Here is a 20,188-nt window from a genome sequence, read left to right on the forward strand (position 1 = left end):
ATGTAACCCCCCCCCCAAGCTAGCTGTTTGTTGTTGTTTTTTTTTTGGTTTTTAGGAGTATTAGCAACTAAGGCCATATTGCTGCAGGATATGCGGTGGTCATTCCCTGATCTTTCCGCATCCTCCGTATTTGGTGGTGACGGGCTCGAACCCCGGTCTAATCAAGAAGCGTGTGCTACGCACTGCTGCTTCTCCTTCCCACCTGGCTAAGGAGGCACCCCCCCAAGCTAGCAATTTTACAACCCACCTAACCCTGCCTAAATAGCATCAGCAAATATTCTTGCACCCTTTCTATTTAAATGTATCCCATCCCTGTAGAAGCAGTCTTTCCTGTTAACAAGCAAAGACCAGGCTGAGAAAAATTCTACTTCTTGAGCCTTGCACAATCTCTCCAGGGCCGAATTGATTGACAAGGCTCTCGTCATATACTCCCTCCTATCATGTCTGGGCAGAACTGCAAACATCACTTTCGAATTCAAACCTAACTCACGGCTTTTTTTTAACATTGACTTGTACTTGTTAAGTAATTCTGCCGGTCTCCTACTCTTAATATCCTTTGTGTCAACATGTACAATATCACCTTTTGTACCCTTAAAAGATGATATCTGCTCTACATCATCAAACTTTGCTCCTGGCATATACATATCCTGGTCCTGCTCCACCTATCCTTTTTGTAAATTTCTAAAAATAAAGGTCTCAGATGCAGTTTACCAACAGCAATTAAAACAGTGAGAGCGCTGGCACCTGAAGGAAAACCTTGTAAAGGTGCCTAATTCACATTATATCTTAACATGCATATATATACAGTAGCACATCTAGCAGTTTTTTTTTTTTTTTTTGGTAGTTGTTGGTGCATAGGCTTCTGTGGCCATAATGCACCTCCCAAGGTTTTTGCAGTACTTTGATCCAAGCCTGAGGCAGGAATCGAACCCACGACCTTTGGGTTGCCAGGCAGGCAGGCACTTTACCCACCTGGCTAGCCCAGTCAGCTACTAATGCTAATGCTAATTAATCCGTCCAAACTAGATTTTGAACGGGCTAAGAGTAGAAAACTTGCTTTTTGACTTAATGGCAGCCGAGCATTCTGGTCTCTTGCCAAAGCTATTGGCCGCAACTTTTGCCCATTTCTGCTTCCACCTCTGTCAAGACCAGATGGTTCTGTTGTCACTTCAGCCAAGGATAAAGCTGACCTGCTAGCATCCCATTTTGCTTCCAACTCATGTATTAATGATCTTGGTAAAACACCTCCCACCATTCCCAACACGCTCCATTCAATGCCTCCTGTGGTCTTCCATCAAAAGGATGTCAGAAGGATTTTGGCGAATCTTGATGCTAAGAAAACTCCATGTTCTGATGGTATTTCTCCACTTGTTCTCAAAACCTGTGCTCCTGAACTTACTCCTGTTCTTTGCTGCCCCCTTTTTTCTCTTTCTTATTCCAAATGTGTTTTTCCTTCTGCTTGGAAATTTGTTCATATCCAACTACTTCCTAAAAAGGGTGACAATTTCTTCCCATCGCAATTACTTCTACTCTTTCTAAAGTAATTGACAAATCAATTAACCGCCAACTCTTAAACTACCTAGAAACCTTCCATCTGATCAACGATCACTAGTATGGATTCCGTCAGTGTTGATCTACTGGTGATATTCTGGCTTATGATACCCATTTATGGACAAGTTCAATGGAAACGTTCAGTGAAACACAAGCAGTTGCTCTTGACATCTCAATGGCTTTCGATCGTGTTTGGCATAGAGGTCTTCTAAACAAGCTTCCATCTTATGGTTTGCAAACTGTTTTTTGTAATTGGTTATCCAGTTTTCTCTCTAATCGCTCACTGAGGGTGATGGTAGATGGCTCTCTGTCATCTAACTTCTCCACTAAGCCGGTGCCCCCCAAGGTTCAGTTCTTTCCTCTACTCTTGTCTCTTGTATATTAATGACCTTCTTGAATTGTCCAGAAATTATATTCATAGTTCTGCTGATGATAGAACATTGCATTCCAATTACCAGTTTGGCAAACCTTGCCCTGCTTAATTAGCTTCAACTTCTTGAATATCCGCTACCAATTCCTTAAATGCCGATCTCCATGTAATTCTTTCCAGTGGGACAAAGACAACTTAGTTGATTTCAATCCTTCTAAAACTCAGTCTTGTCTTATATCTCGCAAAAAAGGATTCTTCTGCTCCTATGCTTATCTTTGGTGACACTTCGATTTCTAGGCAAGATGATATATCTCTTTTGGGGATTACCCTGACTTCTAATCCCTCTTGGCACAACCATATTACAAATATTACTTCCTGTGCATCTAAAAAACTTGGTTTTCTCTTTCGCTCTAGGCGTTACTTTTCTTCCAAAGAGCTGTTCACTCTGTACAAATCGCAAATCCGCCCTACCATGGAATATTGTTCCCACATCTGGGGCGGGCCCCCAAAACCTCCTCTCAGGCTTCTAGATTCCATTCAGAAGAAGGCAGTTAGGTTAATTAATGACTCATCTCTAACAGAGTCTGTCCCCTCACTGTCTCATAGACGTACTGTTTCTGCTGCATGCCTTTTCTACAGATACTTCCATGGGCACCGTTCTCCTGAATTGGCTTCTATAATTCCCACTCAATCTTTCAAAACAGTCCAAACATGTGTCGACACCAGCCAACATCCATTTATTGTCCAACTTCAAACTTACAAAACCAACTTTTCATCTTCCGCGTTTATTCATTCAGCTGCTGTTTTCTGGAACAACTTTCCTTCATAAGTATTTCCTGAAAATTGCAGTCTACAGAAGTTCAAGTATAATGTCAACAAATACCTTCTTTCGTCTTCTCAACCTCCAACCCAAGCACGGTACTAAGTACTATAGGTTTGAATACCTCGTGTTTGGGGTTTTCATAAAAAAAAAAATCTTTACTCTTTCTCAGACAATACTGTATTCTCAATGAAAATGTAAAATTCAAATTAATGGCTGCAACAGTTACATTTTAAGAATGTCTTTTTTTTTTGCAAAATTATCCCATTTTTTTTTATTAATAAAATTAATCTGAAACCTTTTCAATGGAACACTTTTGCGAAGGATAACCTGTTACATAAAGAAATGAATAAAAAGATTTTCTAAGTTGTTTATATTGTTGTTCTTTATGTAACAGGTGCATGCTTTATGTAACAGGTGCATAGAAACAGGTGCATGCATACTTGCGTATACACCAATGCTAGGAGTTTGGTAAATAAATTTGATGAATTTGAGGTATTGCTCAAAACATCAAAGGCAGATATTGTTGGGATATCACACAGATATAAGGAATGTGGAACTGGAATTTGGGGAATACAATGTGTATAGAAAGGATAGACAGGACAGTAGGGGAGGAGGGGTTATGCTATTAGTAAAGAAACACATAAAATCCAAGGAAGTGAAGCCAGTCGACATCGATGGACAGGGCAGTGTCGAGTCAGTTTGGTGTGACATAAGCATAGGGAAATCAAAATTGAGAGTAGGAGTGTGCTATAGGCCTAATGACTCTGATGAGTATAATAAGATATTGTACAGGGAAATGGAGTGGGCCAGTAAATCAGAGAGTCTTATAATGGGGGATTTTAATTTCCCAGATATTGACTGGAATTTGTGGGTTGGTCACTCACACACTAGCCAGGCTTTTGTGGATTTAATGGATGATTGTTTTCTATATCAGCATGTTCGTGAGGCAACAAGAGGGAGCAATACTCTTGATCTGATTATCAGTAGTGATTCTTCATGCATTAAGAATCTGCAGATAAATGAACCACTAGGTGGCAGTGATCACAGTGTGTTGCAGTGGGATTTACTCAAGGAGGTAAACTACCATCAGAGGTAAAGGGAAGGGTTTTTGTTTTAGTAAAGGCGACTATGATGGTCTGAGACAGTATTTAAATTCTATACAGTGGGACCAACTGATGATGTTACCAACAGCAAACTCAAAATGGGAAGCATTCAAGGAACTAATCTTGGAAGCTACTAGGCTTTACATACCAACTAAGAAATATTGTTCAAGATTTAGGCCTAAATGGTTGTCAGATGAACTAATGAGACATGTGGCAGAGAAGAAAAATGCATGCAATACATACAAATTAATGGGTGACATTGAAGCCTATGATAGATATAAGTTGGTCTGTAACCAAGTCACAAAGGAGATTAGGCAGGCAAAGGCAGACTACAAAAAATCTTTGGCAAAGGATGCAAAGAAAAACAGAAAAGAGTTCTTTACCTATTTAAACTCAAGAAGGAAAGGGATGAATCAGATTGGTCCACTGGATATTGATGGTTCAACAGTTGAGGATCCTGCTCAGGTGGCTAACAATCTAAACGAGTAGTATTTTGCATCTACATTCACACATGAGGAGTTATTCAGGAAGGAGAATGACGTAGGTAAAGTAGACATTGGCAGTGAGCTATATGATTTTGTAATAACTGAGAGGAAAGTGGAGGAGAGATTATTGAGGATAAACATAAAAAAGGCACCTGGGGTGGATGGGATCTATCCAGTTATATTAAAGGAGGCAGCAAAGGAAGTAAGCAAACCCCTAGCCATAATTATGAGAGCTTCTTTGGACTCAGGGGAGGTACCCATAGACTGAAGATGTGCAAATGTAACCCCAATTCACAAAGGAGGATCAAAGGCTGACACAAGTAATTATAGACCTGTTAGTTTAACTTCTGTTCCAGGAAAATTAATGGAGGCACTGGTTAAAGAAGCACTGCAGGATCATCTAGACAAGAATTCAGTTATAGCTCAGACGCAGCATGGTTTTGTTAAGGGCAGGTCTTGCCTTGACCAATTTGATTGGATACTATGATGTAGTCACAAAAGAACTGGATGCAGGGAATAACTTTGATATTATATATTTGGATCTTAGAAAGGCTTTTGATACTGTTGCACATGGAAGACTGCTGCACAATTTGGAGCAGTGTGGCATTGGAGGCAAATTGCTGCTATGGATAAGGGGATGGTTGAGTGGCAGAAGACAGAGAGTGGTAATCAATGGACACTGCTCGACGTGGACTAATGTTATTAGTGGAGTTCCTCAGGGTTCAGTGTTGGGTCCGTTGTTGTTTTCGGTGTTTATGAATGATATTGATGATGGTATATCAAGTTTAATGTCCAAGTTTGCATATGATACAAAGGTTGGCAGGGTTGTTAAGGACACTACTGACGCTATGCTGCTGCAACAGGATCTGGAAAGGTTGAACAGATGGGCTGAGAGGTGGCAAATGAAGTTTAACATTGACAAATGTAAAGTACTACATATGGGAAACAGTAACCCCAGAGCAACGTATCAACTCTGCGGTACTACACTGACAGTGGTGGAGAATGAAAAGGACCTGGGGGTAATTGTGCAGGCAGATATGAAGTTCTCTGAGCAGTGCAGACGAGCTGCAAGAGTAGCTCGTGGTGTCTTGTCAATGATATACAGGAATTTTTCTAGCAGGGATAAGGAGGTGATTATTCCCTTGTATAAGGCAATGGTTAGGCCACATCTTGAGTACTGTATACAGGTCTGGAAGCCTCATTTCAAGAAGGATGTAGAGCTGCTGGAATGGGTACAGAGAAGGGCAACAAGATTAGTGAATGGAACAAAGGGTTGCTCTTATGAAGAAAGGCTTAAGTTCTGCAAATTACAGAGTCTGGAGACTAGGCACCGGCGAGGTGATCTGATAGAGGTGTATAAGGCTTTGGATGGTTTGAGCATACACAATGCCAATGGGATTCTTCCTCTTGCTCAGAATAATCACCTCAGAGGGCATAAATTCAAACTGAGGAAGGACGGATGTCGGATAGATGTGCGGAAATTTGCCTTTGGCCAGCAGGTGGTTGGTTGGTGGACCCGACTTCCATCATTTGTTGTTGAAGTTGATAGCCTAAACAAATTTAAGGCTCAACTGGACAGGTATTTCGAACGAACGGAGGGGTGAAATAGGAGTGGTGTGTTTTTTTTTTTTTTTTTTTGGCTGATGCTGAATAAGCTTGCTTTCTTGCATCACATGCCTCTACTAATGCTAATGCTAATGTCTGCTTTTTTGAGAAACATAAAAGGAAGTGATTCAAACAGAGTAAACAGATAGTCAGATATCGTCATGTGAAGCCTCCAACAATGTAGACAGAAACGAGTGACAGGCTGATGCTAGTTTTTGTCTCAACTATTGTGATTACTGGCCTTGAAAAACAGGGTCAGTAATTTTGTGTGAATTACAAAATAAGTATAAAATAAAATAATCTAGCACTCTTCTGATTTGTTCTGGTAAACTTCTTTCCAAGTTATTAGGGACTAACCAAAACAGTGTTGGATTATTTTTTGACTAAAATCTGTTGCATAGTGAAAGCAGATAAAGAAATGGTATTATTACCAAAAAATAATATAATTTTACTTTAATTTAGTCTTTTTCAGAAAATCAGGACTATTCTTTCTTTGTTTTCAATTGTTCTGAATATGTTTAGAGATTGGCTCAATTCATAACACCTAACGAAGGGAAAAATACTTCAATTAGTTCATCGGCCATCTGCACAGTAACCTCACTGAAGTGTTTGTCTCTAAGAGGGTGTAGCATCTTCACTCTTTCTCAGATGATACACATAAAGGAACAAATTTAAAATGATGGTTGCAGAAATTTGCATTCAGCAAGAGAGTAATTGATTGTTGGAATAAATTTCTACCTAGTGTTGTTGACGTGAGTAGTTTGAATAAATTTAAAGGGTGTTTGGGCAAATTATTTGAAGGAATTATCACACAATGTGAGCATTATACTGACTTATTTGCCGGCTGGAACTATATAGCCTCCTTGCACTGTGCTGCCAATGCTAATACTAAAATCAGAGGTTATGATAAAACAAAGCAACTGGTGGAGTAGATAGCAGGTGGGAAGGAAGCTTTAATAATGTGAGCAAAATGTCAGTGTGCATGATCCATAAAAAGATGTCAAGATATTTTTTGTTCAACATTAATTTGGATTAATGGGGTTATACTGTATTAACATCTGTATTCAGTATACCAACCTGGTGCAATGAATCCAAGTAAAGGTTCAGTAGTAGATTCAATCAACATTTTCTGAAGCTTCATTACAGTACCTTCTTGTATTAAATATTCCAAGCCATGATCAGTAAGTGCTAAATGAGTTAAAAGTTCCACACAGTTTAGCATCACTAAGACATCTTCTTTGTTGATTTCACTCAAAAGTCTTAATATGAAACCAGCTTTTATGACTTTTTTAAGCAGTTCAGGAGATGTACAAGCTATGTCAACTAATGCCTACAAAAAAAAAAATTGATGTTTCAATAAAAATTAAAAGGTAAATGCTAAAACAAATTTCAAAAAATATTATCTAGATATGAATAGAATATAATAGGGAATAGGATACAATACTTGATGTTTGGAGGAGCAAGTTTTGAACTAAACAGTTAAGAGGAATAAATTTTAATTACGCTAATTTTGAACACTCCGCAGTCGCCAAACATTATTGGGTTGAGCAGCACAATCTTGATCCCCAATGGGATATTGAAATCGTCCACTATTCACGTGATTACCACCAGCGCTCATGGCTTGAAGCCCTACACATTGCCACCAATAATAGTACTATGAATCGGACGAGGGAAGTACACTTACACTCTATTATAGAATGTACTATATTGCAGTGTGATGAGCGCTGGTGATCATCACGTGTACGTAATTCTACGAAACCAGACTCGTGATACATGATCATGCCCAACTGACTTGTGCTATTGTAACTATTCTATTATGCTCTTCTATTGTAACCATCAATATATACTGAAGTACCCATTCACAGACTAGCTGATGAAGAGGCACTTTGCTTCGAAAGCTACTATGTATTTTAGCGCTTTTATTATATATATTTTAACTCTTTTATCTTATTGTATTTTAATGCTTTTATCTTATTTTATTTCTGTTTTATCTTATGTATATATCATTTTTATTTTAATAAATTTATTTTAACCAGTTAGTCGGTCATCGCAAAAACCTTTGATGATAAAATTATGGTTGTGTCTATATAAACAACTGAATAGCTTAAATTGAAAAAGGACCTAAGCTATCATGAAAAGTGTTTCAAACAACCGAGAATTTCAAATACTTCAATAAATACTTATTTCAAAAATTTATTACTGACAAAGCTCAGTATATCATTATGTTGTATATACATCATGCACCCAATTGTGCATTCTGCTATTTGGGCATACAATATATTTTAATAAACTACCCAGTAAATGCTCTGGTATTTTAGCTTTCCTGGCCTGAGAATCTCAATTTTTCTTTACTTATTTATATATATATTATTATTATTAGGTGCATATGGTGCAAGGAAGCCTGAGGCTTATGCTGAACCAGCCAAAAAAAATTCCCGAGTTACCCTGAGAGAGAGAGAGAGAGAGAGAGAGAGAGAGAGAGAGAGAGAGAGAGAGAGAGAGAGAGAGAGAGAGAGAGAGTCAGAAGTAGAAAGTAATCACCAAGAAAGAGAAGAATGATGATGTCCAGCTCAGAACACTGGGTGTACCAAGCCCATACTGACCAGACGCGAATCCCTGGGGTTATATATGTTTGAGTATCATAAAATTTTACTATAATTTACTAAAAATTTTATGTAACTTATATAAACTAAGGTCACTGCTAAAGCAATTAAACCTTGACCATATTTTATAAAAATATAAAATATATATTATGTGTGTGTGTATGCGTGTATATATATATATATAGTGAAACTTCTCCTAACGGACACCTCTCGTTAACGGACATCTCTCTACAACGGACATTTTCAAATTCCCCAACTCTACTGGTTTGAACGTGTTTGCAGCTTCTGTCTAGCGGACATTCTCTGTAACGGATGCGGACAGGTAATCTGCACTGTTTCGTTTAGATTAGCACTTAATTTGATCTCCCAATAACGGACAGCGGGCGAGTTTACGCCCCTTTTTCTAGGAACGTTTCTTCTACGTATTGCCTCAATCGTGTGTTTATTTTCTATTTCTGATTCTCTGAATTTTATCAAGGTTCTAAACCCTTTTTCAAGAATTTTAAGGCACGTGTAAAACTTCTGATGAATTCGGTGTGTGCAGGGGCGGGAATATGGTCGGCCTTTCATCTTTTCAGTTTCAGTTTTCAGTTTTGTTCAGTGTCATGTGAAGTGCACAATGTCTTCTCGTAAACATTTAACTTTAAAAGATAAAGTCAAACTCATTAATGTGTATAATCGGAAAAAAAATAGTGTTCGCAATCTCACTGCAAAATTCAAAATCGGGAAAACGCAGGAGACGACATCCTAAAGAAAAAAAATGAACTGCTCAAACAATTTTGGCAACACGGAAATGATCAGGTTCAAAAATCATTCCCGAAAACTGTTGGACTTCAAATTGACATGTTACGCATGAGTGGTTTTGTCACGAACGTGCTAAAAAAATTCCCATTAATGGGCTTATTATTAGGGAAAAGGCTTTGGAGGTTGCGAAATCTATGGGAGTAAATGAGTTCAAAGCTTCTGTGGGATGGCTAGACAAAAAAGTTCAAAACTCTGCATAAAATTTCTTGGAAAACCGTAAGTGGTGAAGGTGGATCTATTGATACTGGGGTTGTAACAGAGTGGACCGTCCAATTGGAAGATTTATGTCGTGATTTTGAAGCTAAAGATATTTACAACTGTGACGAGACAGGGTTGTTTTTTAAAGCTCTTCCTGAAAAAACAATGAGTCTAAAAAACGAAAAGTGCCAGGGCGGAAAATTTTTTCTAAGGAACGCTTGACTGTACTATTGTGTACAAATATGCTGGGAGACTTTGAACAACCTCTTGTTATAGGAAAACCACAAAATCCTCGTTGTTTCAAGGGCATAAAGTTGAATCTTTTGAATGTTGACTGGAAGTCTAATAAAAAAGCGTGGATGACACGAGATATCATGAGCGAATGGATAATTCACTTTAACCAAAACATGATTCGTCAAAACAGAAAAATTATTCTTTTCATGGATAATGCTGCATCTCACCCGCACATTGAATTGTCTAACATTCAAATCGTTTTTCTGCCACCAAACACATCTGCAGAGTGTCAGCCCTTGGATCAAGGGATAATAAAAAATTTTAAACTTCACTACAGAAAACGAGTTTTAAGACATCTCATTGCAAACATGAACGATGTAACATGTGCGAGTGACCTTGCAAAGAAACTCAGCATCCTAGATGCGATTCAATGGATTTCCTCTTCAGTAAACGCAATTAGAAAACAAACTGTCGTGAACTGTTTTGTAAAGTCTGGCTTCTCAAACGCAAAAATTGAAATTGTGAACAGCAATGTGGAGCACCAAGAAGAGCAAGAACTTCAACATCTATTGATAATGTTATTATTATCATTATTATCATTATTAGCTATATGGTGCAAGGAAGCCGAAGCTTTTGCTGCACAAGCAAAAAAAAAAAAAAAAAAAATCCAATTTACCCAGAGAGAGAGAGAGAGAGAGAAGTAGAAGGGAATCACCAAGAAAGAGAAGAATGATGATATCCAGCTTAGGACCCTGGGTGTGCCAAGCCCATACTCACCAGATGTGAGCCCCTGGGGTTATACGATACTTCAGTTACAAGTGACCCTAGCTACAAAGATATAGACTCGAACCTCACTACAGAAGATGGTGCTCTAGATATCAACGACATTATCATCGATATTTTTCAAGAAGTTCCTCATGAGGATGAAGAAATGGAAGGAGATCATTCGGTCGAAGAACATATTAACGACGAACCACCAATGAAAATAGAAGCGCTCATACAAATCAATCGTTTAAAAATGTTTTTCGCCGCTGAAGAAGATACTGAAGGACTTTCGATGGTTTCTTCACTCCAAACAAATGTTGAAAACAAAATTATCAGCCGGAAGAAGGTGCAGAAGAAAATAAGTGATTACCGTATGTATTTTTCTTAAGATAAAGTCATAATATGCATAGCACAATTGTATGTATATTATTTACAAAAATATTGTGCAAAATCTGTATATAATTTAATTTAATTTAATTTTACATTAAACATTTAACGATTTTTATTTATCTCTTGTGTATGTAATTGTATATTATTTACAAAAATATTGTTCAAAATCTGTATATATTTTAATTTAATTTTACATTAAACGTTTAACGATTTTTCTTTCTTTCTTTCTTTCTTTTTTTTTTTTCCTCCCTCAGACTTCTTGTTAGCGGACACTTCTCTCTAACGGACACATTTTCGTTCCCCATGGCTGTCCGTTAAAGGGAAGTTTCACTGTATATATTCTCCCCCTCCACAGATTTTTTAAAATCTGATGATTTTTCCCGTTTTAAGCACTCTAACCAGTCGGTTAGTTACAGAGGATTTACTAGTTAGTTACACACATTACAGGATTATTTTTTTCCCTTCCTTCTAATTTAAGGATTATTTCTATTTCTAAATTATAAGCAAAGAATTCTTTGATGCTTTTCTTTGCTTTCTTAGCCAAAGATTGCTCATAATCTGCTTTAGATCGCTGAAGAATCTCTTATTTAGTATAAAATTAATTAAAAATTCTGAACCAGGTACATGTGTCCTGCCGCTAGAATATTTAATGTGTTTTACATTTAAAAGCCATCGGCTGGTGTTAACAACATTAATTTTCAGATATTAATAAAATTCGTGGATAATAATATAACAATGTTTTTATTTTATTAATAATAATTACATATCAGTTACTGAAAGTATTGGTCTGTGATGACTAAAGTAGGATATATAATTTTTATACTGAAGAGATTTTAGTTCACAACTAAATACACCATCTATATTGTTCCATTACGGGTAGTATCTATCGAAAGATCTGATGACATGCAAGTTGAAGAATGTTTTCATAAATGTGCAGAACTCTTTTCCAGCCTCAGAGTTTAACTGTAAAGAAAAAAAATCACATTCAATCGGAAAACATCCAGGTGACTTGAAACAAGATGCATTTTCGAATTAACGCACTTCTCAGTTTCCGAAAGTTTTTTTGTATCTTAAAACCTTAATATTTCTGTTTCTAAATTCCTTAGCTTTCCAACAATATGCTATAGGTCCACATTATCCCATTTATTACATGAGAAAATTTCCTTGATCACATTTTTTTATGTAAACCCCAAACACGAGAGGTATTAGAACCTTTAGTACTTAGAACTGAGTTTGGGTTGGAGGTTGAGAAGACAAAACAAGATATTTGTTGACATTGGACTTTAACTTCTGCAGACTATAATTTTCAGGAAATACGTATGAAGGAGGGTTGTTCCAGAAAATGGCAGTTGAATGAATAAACGAGGAAGATGAAAAGTTGGTTCCGTGAGTTTGAAGTTGGACAGTAAATGGATGTTGGCTGGTGGAGGCACGTGTTCGGACTGTTTTGAAAGAGAGAGCGGGAATTATAGAAGCCAATTCAGAAGAACAGTGCCCATGGAAATATCTGTAGAAAAGGCATGCAGCAGAAACAGTATGTCTATCAGACAGCGAGTGGACAGACTCTGTTAGAGATGAATCATTAATTAACCTAACTGCCCTCTTCTGAACGGAATCAAGAACCTTAGAGAGGTTTTGGGGGCACCGCCCCAGTCGTGGGAACAATATTCCATGATAGGGCGGATTTGCAATTTGTACAGAGTGAACAGCTCTATGGAAGAAAAGTAACGCCAAGAGCGAAAGAGAAAACTAAGTTTTTTTAGATGCAGAGGAAGCAATATATGTATTGTGCTTGTGCCAAGAGAGATTAGAAGTCAGGGTAATCCCCAAAAGAGATATATATCATTTTGTCTAGAAATCAGAGTGTCACCAAAGATAAGCATAGGAGCAGAAGAATCCTTTTTTGCGAGATATAAGACAAGACTGAGTTTTAGAAGGATTGAAATCAACTAAGTTGTCTTTGCCCCACTGGAGAATTACCTCGAGATCAGCATTTAAGAACTGGTAGCAGAATTTTGAGAAGTCGAAACTGATTGAGCAGGACAAGGTTTCTCAAAATGGAAAGTGGAATGCAATGTGCTATCATTGGCAAAACTATGGATAGGATTTCCAGTCAATGGAAGAAGGTCATTAACATACAAGGGGAAAAGAACTGAACCTTGGGGGAACACCGACATTAGTGGAGAAGTTAAAAGACAGAGAACCATCTGCCATCACCCTCAGTGAGCGATCAGAGAAAAAATTGCATAACCAATTACAAAAAACAGTTGGCAAACCATAAGATGGAAGCTTGTTTAGAAGACCTTTATGCTAAACACTATCGAAAGCCTCTGAGATGTCGAGAGCAACTGCTTGTGTTTCACTGAACTTTTCCATTGAATTAGTCCATAAATGGGTAACATAAGCCAGAATATCACCATTGGATCAACACTGATGGAATCCATACTGGTGATCGTTGATCATTAAGAGTTGGCGGTTAATTGATTTCTCCATTACTTTAGAAAGAGTAGAAGTAATTGCAATGGGTCGATAATTGGATGGGAGGGATTTGTCACGCTTTTTTAGGAACCTGCTAAATATGAGCATATTTCCAAGCAGAAGGAAAAACACCTTTGGCATAAGAAAGTGAAAAAAGGCAGCAAAGAACAGGAGTAAGTTCAGGAGCACAGGTTTTGAGAGCAAGTGGAGAAATACCATTGGGACCTGGAGCTTTCTTAGCATCAAGATTCGCCAAAATCCTTCTGACATCCTTTTGATGGAAGACCACAGGAGGCATTGAATGGTGCGTGTTGGGAATGGTGGGAGGTGTTTTACCAAGATCTTAATACATGAGTTGGAGGAAAAATGGGATGCTAGCAGGTCAGCTTTATCCTTGGCTGAAGTGACAACAGAACCATCTGGTTTGGAGCAGAGGTGGGAGCAGAGATGGGCAAAAGTTGCGGCCAATAGCTTTGGCAAGAGACCAGAATGCCCAGCTACCATTAGGGCAAGAAGCAAGTTTTCTACTCTTAGCCTGTTCAAACTCTAGTTTGGACTGATTAATAACTGCTTTACAATAGTTGTGAGCTTTGGTGTAGGCAGAAAATGAAACTGAAGAATTAGAAACAAGCCAATTACGATATGCAACGTTCTTCTCTTGAACTGCCTGAGCGCATTTATTGGAAAACCAAGGTTTAGATAAAGGACGAGATTTTAAAGTGGAGTGTGGGATAAAGGATTCCATTCCTGCAAGAATAATTTCATTGACACGATCTGAACAAACATTGACATCAGAAGTTTTTAAACAGTAATCCAACCAAGGAAAAGAAGAAAAGAAATCTCGCAGGTCATCCAATTTTACATTCTTGTAATGTCAAACAATACAAGGTTGGGAATATCCATGAGATAAAAGCTCCATTGCAGAAAAGACAATCACCAAGTTGTGATCTGAGGTGCCTAAAGGACCACTGACTTCGACCATGTACTTAGAACAGTTGTTTGTGAGAAAAAGATCAAGGGTGTTGGCTGCATGGTTAGGATTATCCAGTATTCTTGTAGGTAAATGAACAATCTGTGCAAGGTCATTAGTAATTGCAAAAGCCTCAGCATCTCGACCAGATGTGTCAGTGTGACTAGTAGAAAATGGAAGCCAGCTGGAGTTGTGAACATTAAAATCACCAAGGAAAATTATCTCACTGTTAGGAAAGTTTGACTGGTTATTATTTTTGTTATTTGGTTTTTTTTTTAGGAGCATTAGCAACTAAGGCTATATTGCTCCGTGATATGCGGTGGTCATTCCCTGACCTTTCCGCATCCTCCGTATTTGGTGGTGACGGGCTCGAACCCCGGTCTAATCAAGAAGCGACTGCTGCTCCTTCCCACCTGGCTACGGAGGCGCCCAAGTTTGACTGGAGAAAGTCAAGTTGCAAAGAGAGGAAGTCAAAGAGCTCCAAGTGATTAGTGGAGTTGGGAGAACGGTAGAGACAACAGATGAATTCGACACAAGGAGGTAGAGAGATTTTAAGCCAGAGAAGATCGAAAAGAGGAGATTCCAAATTACCAGGTCTCTGACAGGAAATATCGGAACGGACATATGCACAAGTAACACCTTTGAGGTGAAAGGAATCGTACAGCGAATAATTTGGGCAACTGAGATGAGCAGTAGTTGAATCAACTAATAACTGAGATTCTGTCAGAAAAAGTACATGAGGTTTGACAGACTGCAAGTGGAAATGAACATCTTTCAGATTAGAATTCAGACCACGTATATTTGTGAAATGAATTAGGAAGTGTTTGGGAGGTTTAGATCTTTTCGCAGATAAGCTTCCTCTATTAGTTTGATATTTCATGGTGTATTCAATAGTAAGAAAAAGTGGGTGGGACATGCTGTATGAAGTATTGTAATTTTTGGATATGGCGTACACGTGGTAAGAATATACCCAGATCCATGAGATAATGTGGCCTCGACAATGCCCCCCGCATACACACTACTCGGACTCCCTCCAGTCACCACCTGGCAGAGTAGAGGCGGCAAGATTATACATTAGTGTAGCTGATCCAGAAGCCTCCTAGAAAATTACCAATAGGTTCGGTCCGGTGTACTAACTAGTGGCTGTCCTGTTAGCACCGTTTTAGAGCTGTACCCTCGAAATGTAAGGAAGATTGGATCTCGCCACGATGTTCATCATAACCTCAAAAGTCATCAATCATACTGCATGATGGAAGAGATGGGGAAGGGTTGACCGGAGCTTAGCTCTGGCGACTAAACATGGGTTCCACCACTTCAAGCCTCCAATAAGCATAGAGGTGGTATTGCACTGGTTGATGAGAGTCATCTACCGCCTAGTACCACCTACCATCTACACATGTTCATATTTTCCACCATGCTGGAAAAACTACTGCAATTTTCAGAGGTTTGATAGTTTTCCTCTCGTGTAGAACTAAGATGAAGCTCTAAGCAAAATATATCATTAAATTTGGTCCAGTAGAAGATAAACTATTGTTTCCATTATAGAAGTATGATTCCAACAATACAAGTTACAATAATTCACTTCTGGCGGAAGCTGGAGATGACGTCACTTCCGTAATGCTTCTCGCATGACAGTTTTTCGTTACAAAATTTTTGGAATAATGCCAGTAAAAACGTTTTTCAAGTCAAAAAGCTTATTACAGGGCGATTGAAAAGTCTCTCCACAATTTTGCATTATTCACTTTATTGGCAAGCATTATACACAATAATTACAAACACCACACACACACACACACTGAAACTGTTGTCCACCATTTTCTTGACTCCAAAACTATTGCCAAATTAAAAAGCATTATATAAAATGTTTGTCAATAGTTACTGCAACAGACTATTCAATCATCCTGTAGTTTCAATGAATACTTTTTTGAAAATTTGCAGTTCATAACATCATCAGTTGGTTCCACAGTCATCAAATAAATCCAGAAAGGTGTTTCTACTGTGGGAGTGACCAACTCACAAGTTTCAATCAATATCTGGAAAATTAAAATCCTTCATTACAAGTAATTCTAATTTACTGATCCACTCTATTTGTCTGTATAGTTTTTTTTGTCATATTCATCACAGACATTTGGCCTACAACATATGCCTACTCTCATTTGTGTTTTTTCACTACTTAAATTCAAATCGAACTAACTCACAACTGCACTGACCACCAACATCAAATGGGTGTACTGCCTTAGATTTCATGTTTTTCTTAATCAAGAAAAACATAACCCCCCCCCACTCTGTCTGTTCTTTCGGTACACATTTTACTCACCATATTCAAATTCTGCATTCCATGGGTCTAAGAAACACAATATTTACAATCCTCCTACAACCTCCACATTCCATGATGTAACCAGTACATTAAATTCATTTAGTGTACCACTGGCATTAGTGTAGAAGTATATGTGCACCCATTTATGTTCTTAATACCTTAACACAGCCTGTGTGTATTAGCTTGTTCCATGAGGACCCTCAGCTGGCATTGTAAATTCACCAGACACCTTGCTTTCCAGGCTGCTTCATATCAAATAGAAGCATCATAAGAATCACTTTCACCTCTGCTTGCAGCTATTCTTAGTCTATCAACTGTTTACCCTATTACTAATATAATGATCATCTCTTGATTATCCACCAATATTTGCTGATGGCAGCAGATTAACCCCAGGGGCTCACATCTGGTGAGTATGGGCTTGGCACACCCAGGGTCCTCAGCTGGATATAATCATTCTTCCCTTTCTTGGTGATTTCCTTCTACTTCTCTTTCTCTCTCTCTCTCACACACATGCTCGCTCACACACACACACAGGGTAACTCAGAAATTTTTTTTGGCCGGTGCAGCATACGCCTCAGGCTTCCTTACACCATATGGCTAATAATAATAATAATAATAATAATAATAATATTGGTGGATAATCCTTCTATGAAAGTGTATGCATTCTGTAAAAACTGACTCTCCTGTTAAAAGCACAAATCATACTGAGAAAAATCTGCATTCCTTATCGCCTTTGTGTGCTCCTCCAGACGATCCTTTAGACGCTGTTTTGTTTCCCCCCACATAACATTTCCCACAATCCGGGCACTTAATGCTATAAACGACCCCACTTACACTTTCTTTTGGAATGGGATCTTTCACTTGTGACAACACTGTGTGCAACTTATGTCCTGGCAGCTGCACACAGCGTGTCTGATGATCCCGTAATACACGGGCTATTCGCTCGGTTAGACCCGGATAATAGGGAATGTATACGGTGGCTATTGGCGTAAATGTCTCACCTCTCCTCTGTTCTCCTTTTATATACTTATTTATGATCCTCTGGGGGTAGCCACACCTCAGGAGATCCGCCGTGACGTGCTCAAACTCTTTTTTTTATCCTCGGAGGTGGGGGAAACAAAATGGCGTCTAAAAGATCATCTGGGGGAGCACACAAAGGCGATAAGGAATGCAGATTATGCAAAATCAGCCGTGGCAGAGCATTATTGGGAGAAGCAGCATCAAATCTCCCCGGACGAAGCTATTATCATCAACCAGGCACATAGGCTTTGGAACCGCAAGTGGCTCGAGAGCTTGCGGATTAGTTCCATTGGGAGCAACATTAATAGAGATAGGAGTATGCGGATTCATCCCCTCTTTGAGACAGTGATCCTTAGAGGGGATGAACGATTCCGCCTGACACGTTCCCGAGCCACTTCTGGTTCCGTTACATTTGAGAACAATGCACGTGTTATTGAATCACGTGACATGTGCCGTGAACCTGCAGGTATTTAAGATTGCACTGCAAAAATAAAGCGTACTGTTGAGAAAGAAGGTGGAACCTTCGAAAGCTTCAGATTTTAGCACTTTTAATTCTGTATATTTTATTGTATTTTAATGTAATTTCTTATTTTTGTTTTATATACCTTTTGTAAATAGTAATTTATTGTAAATTAGTAATATCGGTTTATTAAACTATTAATTTTGTTTTTTGTTTTATTATTTCAATGTTGGTGTAAACTACTAAAAATTTATATTATAATATGCCCAACCCCAGAGGCCTATTTAAAGAAGAGTCTTTGAGATAACAGAAGAGGAGAAAAAGCAGTATGTACTGGAACTTAAGAACAAGTTTGAGCTTCTGCAGACTGCTCAGGACCAAGATATCGACAAGGAATATTACAACTTTCTGAAAGTGATAAAGCCCAAGAAACCTATAGGGAAAAAGAAATCCAAAGAAAAAATTAGTCAAGAAACACTTGTTATGATGAACCAAAGGCAAAAATGAAGAGCAAGATAAATACTGACAAGGAGAAAATTGAGTATACTGAGTTATGCAAAGCCATTAGAAAGAGACTCAGAGAGGACACAAAAAGATTTAACACAAGAAAAGTAGAACAAGCATTAAGGGAAAACAGAGGATTTAAATCAGCAGCCATGAGCAGTAATACAGAAAGACAAATGATACTGAAACTGAAGAATAGCGATGATGTACTTATAAACAGCAGAGAAGGCATAATTCAAATACCAGAAGACTACTATAGAGAATTATACAAGGAGCAAGGGAATGATGCCAACAGTGGGGGAAGATGGATTGCAAATTAGCAACACATATGACATACCCGATATTCTTCCTGATGAGACAGAACATGCATTGAAGAAAATGAAGAATCAGAAAGCCCCGGGGAAGATGAAGTTACTGTAGAGTTTTTAAAATTGGGAGGAAGAGACATAACACACAAACTGGCAATGCTCGCTCTTCACAAAGTGCATTAGAAAAGGTGTGACGCCTAAGCAATGGAATAATGCAAGCATAGTTTTGCTGCATAAGAAAGGAGATAAATCAGAAATTGGAAATTATAGACCAATAAGCCCACATCTACAAGTTATTCACAAGGGTCATTACTAACAGATTAGAAAGAATACTTGATGAGAATCAACTGAAAGAGCAAGCTTGATTTAGCATTAGCATTAGTAGAGGCATTTGATGCAAGAAAGCAAGCTTATGCAGCATCAGCCAAAAAAAAAAAAAAAAAAAAACCCACTTCCACTTCACCCCTCTGTTCGTTCAAAATACCTGTCCAGCTGAGCCTTAAACTTATTTAGGCTATCAACCTCCACCACAAGGGATGGAAGTCTGTTCCACCAACCAACCACCCGCTGGCTAAAGGCAAATTTCCGCACATCTATCCTACATCTGTCTTTCCTCAATTTGAATTTATGCCCTCTCAGGTGATTTTTCTGAGCTAGAGGAAGAATCCCATCAGCATTGAGCATGCTTAAACCATTCAAGGCTTTATACACCTCTATCAGATCACCTCGCTGGTGCCTAGTCTCCAGACACTGTAATTTGCAAAACTTAAGCCTTTCTTCGTAAGAGCACTTTGTTCCATTCACTAATCTTGCTGCCCTTCTCTGTACTCGTTCCAGCAGCTCTACATCCTTCTTGAAATGAGGTCTCCAGACCTGTATACAGTACTCTAGGTGTGGCCTGACCATCGCCTTATACAATGGAATAATCACCTCCTTATCCCCGCTGGAAAAATTCCTGTATATCATTGACAATACTCCATGAGCTACTCTTGCAGCCCGTCTGCACTGCTCAGAGAACTTCATATCTGCCTGCACAACCACCCCCAAGTCCCTTTCATTCTCTACCACTGTCAGTGTAGTACCACAGAGTTGATACATTGCTCTGGGGTTGCTGTTTCCCATGTGTAGTACTTTACATTTATCAATGTTAAACTTCATTTGCCACTTCTCAGCCCATCTGCTCAACCTTTCCAGATCCTG

General features: G+C 38.5%; 1 protein-coding gene across 1 annotated transcript in view; it reads right to left on the reverse strand.

Annotated features, from left to right (window-relative positions):
* LOC150089603 (26S proteasome non-ATPase regulatory subunit 5) overlaps window positions 1-20,188 on the reverse strand; it is a 74,392-nt gene that overhangs the window by 24,875 nt on the left and 29,329 nt on the right. Inside the window, exon 4 of the mRNA XM_090368686.1 lies at window positions 7,015-7,267. Coding sequence (XP_090224812.1) covers window positions 7,015-7,267 — 253 coding nt within the window. The remainder of the gene's footprint in view (window positions 1-7,014; window positions 7,268-20,188) is intronic.

The sequence above is a fragment of the Mastigoproctus giganteus genome, chromosome 2, assembly GCF_048544385.1.
Source record: "Mastigoproctus giganteus isolate SK-2022 chromosome 2, ASM4854438v1, whole genome shotgun sequence".
In the NCBI taxonomy this organism is placed as follows: domain Eukaryota; kingdom Metazoa; phylum Arthropoda; class Arachnida; order Uropygi; family Thelyphonidae; genus Mastigoproctus; species Mastigoproctus giganteus.